At 40.3% G+C, this 9,411-nt stretch overlaps 1 protein-coding gene across 3 annotated transcripts in view; it reads left to right on the plus strand.

The window, feature by feature from the left end:
- The window catches only part of cica (capicua transcriptional repressor a), a 49,648-nt gene extending 40,808 nt beyond the window's left edge, over positions 1-8,840 (plus strand). For all 3 annotated transcript variants that reach the window (XM_042012639.1, XM_042012641.1, XM_042012640.1), the window contains exons 16-22: positions 654-948; positions 1,285-1,460; positions 3,608-3,750; positions 5,822-5,973; positions 6,096-6,230; positions 6,305-6,430; positions 7,318-8,840. In XM_042012639.1, the coding sequence (XP_041868573.1) occupies positions 654-948; positions 1,285-1,460; positions 3,608-3,750; positions 5,822-5,973; positions 6,096-6,230; positions 6,305-6,430; positions 7,318-7,580 (1,290 nt within the window). In that variant the 3' untranslated portion in view covers positions 7,581-8,840. The remainder of the gene's footprint in view (positions 1-653; positions 949-1,284; positions 1,461-3,607; positions 3,751-5,821; positions 5,974-6,095; positions 6,231-6,304; positions 6,431-7,317) is intronic.
- The last annotated feature ends 571 nt before the right edge of the window (positions 8,841-9,411 follow it).

Raw genomic sequence — 9,411 nt, forward strand, 5'->3', positions numbered from 1 at the left:
ATAAAAAAAATCTTAATTTTATTGCATTTGAACAAGCTTGACATTCTTGTGCTTTACTTTTTATTCCAGTTTTATTCTAGTTTTTAATTCTAGTTTAGTTGATTTTATTCTTTTATTGTTTTTATCTGCTATATAAATAAACTTGAACTTGAGTAGAGAACGCTACATAAATAGGTTGTGTTTTAATGAATGAATGAATAAATGTTTGTTGTCATTGGACTGAAAACAACACAATGAAAGTTCATCTCTCCACTCCTACACACAAGAACACAATTAAAAAAAGAACAATAAATAACATAAAAACTATCATTTAATATATAAAAAAAATCCGATGATTGTTTTGCTGTGTCAACGACCCTCTGGAGAGGGAAAATGAGCAATAAGTTCATCACTGAATAAGTAAAAAAATAGGTATGAAAAAATATAATAAAAATAAAAAAAAATGGAACAAAAATAATTTTATTAGGAAGAATAGTAATTCATAAGAATATTAATGGGGTAGGGACATATAAATTTATACTCCTGCCTGCTCCTTTTTAAACATGAGGAGACGCAAATGAAAAGTTGTAAATATTATAAATATGGGAACATGTTTAAGATAATCTATCCATATATCTTGCTAACGTTCCTGCTTTGCTTCCTTTCCTCTTCAGGTCCTTACCGCCATCTATCCTGCTCCAACCGTTGCTCTGGCGACCGGTGTGGTCTCCATGACAGCTGTGCCACCCATGGCGGCGGCTCCAGCCCAGGACGTGATAAACCCTCCGTCTCCGCTGGTCAAAGGAGGGCAGGGGTCAGCAGCTGTGACCCCCCAGCCTGCCATGGGAGTGGAGGTAGAGGTGAAGCAGGAGAACCAGCTGGATGCTCAGGCTGAAGATGGAGCTCAAGGGCTGGTGAGCTGTGCCAGCAGCTCCCCGCTGACCACCTGTGCAGGTGGAATCACAGCAGGTAATGGCTGCTGGTTTAAAATAGTTTGGTCATGAAGTCCTCCATCATTATAGGCTCAAGCTTGGCAGCGCAAAAAAGGAGCATTCTGTGCATTATTGATGTCTTTTTCTATTCTAAAGTCAGATTAAAATCATTAAAGGTAACTTGATAGTTTCCAGACTAACTGGTACGTTGCTGCTATTTTCAGCTTCATTCATAGAGCAGATAAGGTAAAAAAAAAAACATCATCAATCTTTAGAAAAGAAAAAGAAGTTTTTAAAAAGAAATAAAAGATGTGTCTCTGTTGTACAATCTTAAAATGATGTTGCAAATAAATCCCATTTTTTTGTGTTTCAGTAAAAAAAGAGGAAGACATTTGTATTAGCATCAAAGAAGAAAGAGATGGAACAGGAAGAGAGAAACAAAGCGAGACTGATGAAGAGCAAGAAAGAGCGATGAAGGAAAGCACTGAGAAGAAGAGAACCAGAGAGATGGACAGAGAAGACCACAGCGTCGGCAACAGCAACAAAGAGGTGAAACAAGATTTGTTCCTGTCCTCACAAGTTTGATTAACCTCTTCTTGAGAGGTCAATTTATTCTGCCTCCTGTCAAAAATTACTGAAATAAAATAAAGTATAATTTCACATCTACAGAGGCTGTATGTATAATCTTGGTCTCTACGGAAAACTGAGATGTGTGAGATTACTACAGAAGTGTCAGAATCAAGATATGTGTTACTGTGTCAGAGTAAATTCACCTGGAGAAGTAGAAATTAAACAAATAAAGTAGAATACAGTATAAAATGTAAATGTTATCTCCTCCTGAAATCAGCCCAATTTATCCAGGACTTCATACAGTAACTGATGAAGAACTTAAAACCTAAAAGCAGTTTTCCAGATGCTTTAATAGATGTGTTACGCAGGTAAATATCTCAGGAAGCCATTGGCTGATGATGATGATGATGATGATGATGATGATGATGATGATGTACACCTCCATCAATGGTCAGTGTCAGGAGGATCCAGGGATAGCCCCACATTCACCATAGAAACACCATGAGGATCCAGAAAAAAGTGAAGCCCAAGATAGTCTATGATAGGAAGAGTGAATCCTTCACTATAAAACCTCCTTCATCTCCATGGAAACCAGCAGGACCTTCATGGTTCATTTCAAACAAAGACAGAGTCATAGGAGAAACATTAGCAGAGTTTTTAGAGCTAGAATCAAACTTTTCACTACAAACAGCAAAAGTAAGACATGATTTCTGATTCTGACTGCCAGCTCCAGACTTTCTGTCCCACCATGATGAGACAGACGTCTCTGGAACCAGCAGAGTCTCTGCTTTCATCCTTCACCTTGTTTATGTGGTTTGCTTGAAGTGGAGAAATTAGCAGATGTTCTAACGTGGACAGAGCTGTTCTCATGGTTTTCTTACATTCCCAGAGAATTGCGTGGGTGTAGATGGCAATGCTTGGTAGAGTCTTTTAGCTGAGTTTCTCCTCATCATTCTGATATGTTACATGTTAGGACTGCTGCTTCTTGGCATGTGCAAACATCTACTGCACATATCTCATGCTGCCTCCTGTGCAGGGGGCTCTAGTCCAGAAGATTTGATTATAACAGTCTAGGAATTTGCGGGGTTTCCGTTTCCACTTTTGATTCACATTTAGAAAATTTGATTGAGAAAGATATATAAATATTGAAAATTAATGGAAGGTACAGAAACACCCCCACCCCTTAATGCTCATCAAGGAGGTTTTTCTTTTCCTTGTTTCAAAGAAGAGTTAAAGAGCTTTAGTTGGAACAGAAATTACTTTACAAATAGAGTCTGACCTGCTAAGATTAGAAATAACGTGACTCATCAGCTGTTTCTGGTCTAAATGGAAGAAACAACAAACTCCTGATACTGAACTGTGGCTTCCAGATATGATGCAGTATTGCAGATATTCCCAGAAATGAAAGCCCCACTACTGAACTTTGGCAGATTTATATATTTTTGTGCCACCTAACAGCAAATTCAGCATCCATCTTGCATCCTGTCTCTTCTCAGAGATCTCTCCAGCCAGTAGAAGTCAGTCCGATGTTACTCTTATCTTGTCTCTTGCTCCGTTACTTCCTTTCTTTCTTCATTTTACTTCCTCTGGGAATGTCCTCTTGCGTTTGTTTGATGAATCAGTCATGGTGCACAATCAGCAACAAGCCCAGGAATGTACATATGAGTGTCAGTGTGCCATCAAAACAAGTCAGAAGCTATTTTTACTGTTGGAAACTGATGTAGTGCAACTTTAAAGTAATTCCTGAATACAAGTTCCTTATGTGGATGTTTTTGCTGTTGGTTTGTTTCTGGTTACAACAACTTCTTCTAGTGAATTACTACCACTAACACCTTAGCCTATACCGCCACCTTCTGGTGACAGTGTGCAGCTTTATTCACTTAAAACCGGCTGATGGATTTTATGCAACTTGTCAACAAATTGATTCAGATTTGCTTTATTAGTCAATGAACATCATATTTTTGGCTCCCTTTTTCATTAATTTAATCCACTCTGAGCAATTAGTTAAAATTAAACACATAAACACAAAAAGAAACGATAGTAAAATAACTTGAAGTTGCTGGTGGAGTTTTTGTGTTGATAGTTACATGAAGCATCCCATTAAAACTCCACTCCGCCTCTTCCAGGCTGGACCTCGTTCCTCACCTCCACCACCCTTGGGCCTAGACCCACCTCCCCCTCCACCAGCAGAGAAGGAAGCCTCCTCTTCCTCAAAGAAGATTAAGTTTAGACCCCCTCCACTGAAAAAAGCACCCGACTCTCATGACAAGTAAGTGGGTAAATAAAGGATCAGCTGTTTCTTATCACCCCTCTTTTCTTTATATCCTGCCAGGAAAACGGGACGTGGCTTCTGACCTCTGTTTATTATATTTCTTTATATCAAATTAATTTTATTAATTTATTTGCTTTTATTGGCTCTTATTTCTGTATTTATTTTTATATTTTTATTATTTATCTTTCTTTATTATTTGGTATTAATTAATTATATATTTAACTGTATTTGATTTATTTATTTCCAGTCGTTTTTCTTTTATATATTGTTGTTTTTCCATAATTGTAAGTATATGCAGGCGTTAAAATGTACAAAAATAAATATAATTGCGGTCTATAAGTCATACACTCATGAACACAAACACACACACAGTGGTGTTCTCAACTCTCACTATATTGTTAAACTAATATTGTTATTCTATCAAAAGCTCTAATAAAAAAAAAAAGTATTTTTTCTTTTAAAGATGTCAACACTCCCAGATGTAATAGAAGAGGACTATAATAACTCCATTTCCTTTTCTTAAGAATGGCTGCTCAAAAAGAAAAATCTCCTCTAAAAGGGTCAGGTACAAGGACTGAAAAAGCAGCAAATGTCCACAGAAACACTAAAAAACCTTCAGAAAGGTGGAAAAGTGTTGCTCAAGACCACTTTTTTTTATATTGAGTGTATTTTTTAACATAATAAAAAAGAAATCAAAGCAAATAAAGGAAACAGTGTAGATAAATACAAGTGGATCCAGAAAAGAGGAAATGAAAGATAAAATAACACTAAAGTGTTTTGTCATTGTTGAAGCTCTGCCCTAAGTCTGTCCTCCGAATCCTTCTGCTTGTAGTTAAAAAAATTTTGTATTTTAGCAGTTTACATGTTCTCAAGCTGAGCGACCTCACACCACGGTTGGTTTTCTTATGTAATTGTGGCTCGAAGCAGCTTGTAGATGAGACGCAGCACCCTGGACGGGACTCCATCTGCTGGCTTCATTAGCAAACACTCATTTTCAAGCACTCTGGCATCTTCTTCTCTTTTTAGTACACAAAAAACTTCACTGCAAAAGTAGTCTGTCTAACCAAGTCTTTAAATTCAGCCAAAAAACCCTTTTTTATCTTGTTTTGAGAAGGATATGCTTGGCAGGAGGAGAATGTGTGAGATTATTAATCATGTTTTGAGTACATGTCTTTTATTCATGCTTATTAAGTGAAATCATCTGACTGAGACACTGTTAGAGATCATATTAGATTTTTAACATCTTATTTTAGCTGTAAAAAAATCCCCGAACCAATTCACACACACTAATAAAAGGAACTCCTAACAAATCCTTTATAAGATCAAAACTTCAAAACTAACCTGCTTATGCTTTTTTTCTTTGTTTCTTTTTCACTTTGAGAGAAAAGATCTTAAAACGAGAGAAACCAAACAAGAATTTAAGAGCTGGTAAATGGGTGGAGCTCGTGGTGTAGTTGGTGGCTGAGGCTCAGGTGGTGGAGTGGAAGGTTTCATGCTGGTCAGTCTGGCTTCGACAGGAACGCTTCACCTCCATTCAGGTGTATGAATGTTTGGTGGTGGTCGGAGAGGTCGGTGGCAGGGGTGCTGCCCCTTCAGCAGGCGGCTTTGTTAACTATACTTGAATTAAAAAGAATCATCTTGTTTAGATGCTTTTGTTTTAAGATCTTTTCTTAATAGACTGTGTTTTTTTCACTTAATAAGGGGACTTGAAATGAGTTTTTCACAACTTGTTTAAAGATATTTCTCACTTCTTATTTCATGAAATCTTACCAAGTGTAATTATTTTACTGCACTGGCTGATTATTATCCTTGATTATAGTCATAGTTATAGTTTTTTACTTATATTAAGACCATTTTTAGAGAGTAGGAACCCTGTTTACTGACTGAGTGGGCAGAGTGTTCTTTATTTAGACGGTAGGAAAGTGGTGGGAAGCCACAGAGAAGAAGAGCTTTGGCAGAACTGAGCCTGAAGCAAAGCGAGATGCGAGAGCACTCAGAGGAAATCCTTTGATTTTTAAACCACCACACTTCTGTGGGACTCATGTGGCCGATGTGTTTGCGTGTGCAGGGTCTTATCGGAGACATACTTCGAGGAGCGTTTCGCTGAGCTTCCAGAGTTTAACCCAGAGGAGGTCCTTCCCTCGCCCACGCTGCAGAGTCTGGCCACGTCACCCAGAGCCATCCTGGGAAGCTACCGCAAAAAGAGGCGCAACTCCACGGGTAAGTCAGGATGACACTGGATGCTCATTTCATTAAACTAAGATCTGGAATAACATCTGATGCATTTTACCACCCTTTCCTGTGTTTCTCTTTCTCCTTTTCCATCCCTCATCTTCTTCCAGATCTGGATGTGGCAGCAGAAGACCCCAGCTCCCCTCGGAGAAGAACCCGCCGTCTGTCCAGCTGCAGCTCAGAGCCCAACACCCCCAAGAGCGCCGCCAAGTGTGAGGCCGAATTCTTTACCTTCGACAAAGCAGGTACGAACGTTTTGATGGGTCAAGCAACAACTCCAGATCACAAAAGACACTGATGCACCTTCCTGTCCAACCAGGTCCAGAGGGCGAGGTTCCGCTGGGAGACCTGGACAGGGTTCCTTACTCGTCCCTGCGTAGAATGCTGGACCAGCGTCGGGCTCTGGTCATGCAGCTGTTTCAGGAACATGGCTTCTTTCCTTCAGGTAGAGTAACGATAGACATTAAAGGAACACTCACCAACGTGGAGATTTTGTCTTTTTTATTGAGCTATAGAGGGGAACAGAATTTCATATAAAAAGTAAAATTAAAAACAGAATCTAAATATTAAAACTTCCATGTTGCAAGAATTCAGAACATAAAACACATGACTTAAAGAAATGAAAGGAAGCTGAGCGACATCTAAGGGGAGGTATGTGTAAATACAGTCTCAGTCAGTATCTAACCTTTACATAATGAAAATCATCTGGTCTCAAAATTAAGTCAATTAAACCTTTTATTATGATTTTTAACACCCTTAATATTATTTTTTTTCTCTGTGTTTTTATGTACTTTTTAATGCTTCTTCTGCAGCCTGCTGTGATGCTTTTAATGCATTATGTAAAGCACTTTAAAATTCTTGTATATGTAATGTGAATACAAATGAACTTGCATTGCTTTGCCTTGAAAATCTCAGTAAACTGAAGCAATATTTGAAAGAAAAATGGGATAAATGGAACCATATGAGCAACTAGTAACATAATACAGAAAACGGTAACTTCAGCTTTTTTCTACTAAAGAAGCTTCGACAAGCTGCTGGACCATGAGGCGGAAGCACTTTTTCACACAACATTCCTGCATTTTGGCTTAGTTTTTAATAAATAAATAATGGCACAGTGTTCTAAGACGTGGTGTTTATTTACCTTGTTTTAAGGCCTGATGAGGACCAGATAGTTTTTATTACATCCTGATATGTAAAACCTTACAATTTAATGAGAATGTACTTCATTTTTCACATGATTGCAAATACTTTGCAGGATATATTGTAAAACTGATGTGGTGTTTAAAACATCCACTTTGATTCCTTCTTTTTTTGTCCCTCTCGTCTCTCCAGCTCAGGCCACAGCTGCCTTTCAGGCTCGCTACTCGGACACTTTCCCCACCAAGTTGTGTCTGCAGCTGAAGATACGCGAAGTTCGGCAGAAGATAATGCAGACGGCCACACCTGGAACCCTCGAGCTCGGAGGGTCTGTCGAAGCTGGCCCCGGCCCGTCCCACTGCCCTTTATTCAACCAATCAGCAAGGGAGGACGGAGGGGCGGAGCCTCAAGGAGACAAAGGTCAGAGCCCAGAGGAGCCCAAAAGCGAAGAATCGTAAACCAGAGAGTGTGAACCAGTATGAAGGATGGCTCCACTGGCACCAATCTCCAACAGACCTGGGCAGAAATACAGAAAATGGTCTCAGATATTCAAACTACTGAAGACCTGCTTTGATTGTTTAATCAGAACTTTTAAAAAAGCCTCAAAGTGGTGAAATCACATGCAAGTCATGATGAGTCAAGTGCTTCTTGTAGTATTGTTTTCCCCTTTTTCCAGGTTTCCTGAATGTTTTAGTGAACACTTTTGCCCAGGTCTGCTCTCAGCACATTTGTACAGTAGTTTGTAGTTTACACACACTATCTCTCTGGCACGCACACACACAAACACACACAGGAAAAACCTCGGTGCATATGTAATCTCTCTCCAGCATGCACACACACTTACCAAATTAGACTGTTACTCTTGGTTGGCCTTCCCCAGAAAAGGAGCCGCTACCAAGGACCATGACACACAAAGGCACTTTGTCACTTATTGTGCAGATGCAGTTTGCTGTTGCCAGCCAGCCAGGCCCTCAGATGCCATTGGCTTGACCTCCTTCAGGCCCTTCCACTCCTCAGCACAGTGGTTGGGATGCAAACACAACCCCAACAACCTCCACTGATATTCCACAGCCCCACGATGCTGCAAATCAGACAGCACACACACATGCATACAAACAGTACATGCACACTGGGACATGTCTGTGCAGTGCGAGCACTCGTACACAAACATAGTTACCCCTGGTCTGACTAAGCCATCGGCCTGCACAGTTACTAGTGATTGTAGAGAGAGACGTTAACAAAAAGACGGCAGGATGCAGTGCGACCAATCTTTGCACCTTCGGTTATTGCCAACATGGACAGGAGCTAATTATACATGTCTGTATGTCTAAAACAAAACCTGTGAAAAACAGGCACCGTAAAGAGATTATGTAAAGAGACTTTCTTTTGGTTGTGAGGCTTTGAAGACTCAGAGTTAAAACTGGACACTGAACGGCTCCCAGCAGAGCTCAGAGAGAAGGCGGAGGACGAAACTGGACGGTGTCCAAAGGATGCAAGGAAGACCTTGTCGTGGTGAATAAGGACAACAACAACATGACAAGCTTACCAACAAAGAGGAAAAGTAGAATTTTAACCAAACTTGTCTGAATCTCCTCTGAATGGACGTAATGTTGCTTTTTCTTGTTATTGTTGCCGTGGAAATAACCAGTTTTACCTTGGCCTGTTTTTCTCTTGTGGCTCTATCGTGTTTCTTCTCCAGCATAAAAAAATCACAACAACAACAACAAAAAAAGACTCTGCGCAAAGAAGGGGATGAAGTCAGTCTGCGCCCTCCCTCCTCCCACACTTTTAATTGTAAACTGAGTTCCCCCTTCCCTTCTCCCCCCATCCCTACGATCTCTCCCCGGACACAGAAGTGGGGGAGCAGGAGCGTTCGTTGTTTTGTAAAACGTTGAAATCAGGTGTTTGCACAATTTGTGCGGGCCTTCTCGTCAGGGACCGCCACAAGTTAAATCAGGAAAGTATTGTTTTTAGTGATAGTTTTAGTAGTTAAATAATAACCTTGTTCCGTATGTTGTCACCTTTTCTTTTATTTGTTTCCGCTTGCCCCTCCCCTCCTCTCAGCACACTTCTCCTCAGTCCTCCCCTCTCCCATCCCCTCAAGTGTTGTTAGAAAGTGCCCTTAAGCACTGGTCCCGGGTCAAGCGCTATGTAGCTCAGGATGGTTCTGGTTAGGGTTAGTTCAGGGAAAGCAGATCCTAGACCAGCCCTGGAGGGCAGTCTCTGGAGCCCTCCTTCCCCCCACTCTCCCCTCTCTCTATCTCTCTTCTCGACACTTTATCCTTTCCC

The sequence above is a fragment of the Melanotaenia boesemani genome, chromosome 17, assembly GCF_017639745.1.
Source record: "Melanotaenia boesemani isolate fMelBoe1 chromosome 17, fMelBoe1.pri, whole genome shotgun sequence".
In the NCBI taxonomy this organism is placed as follows: Eukaryota; Metazoa; Chordata; class Actinopteri; order Atheriniformes; family Melanotaeniidae; genus Melanotaenia; species Melanotaenia boesemani.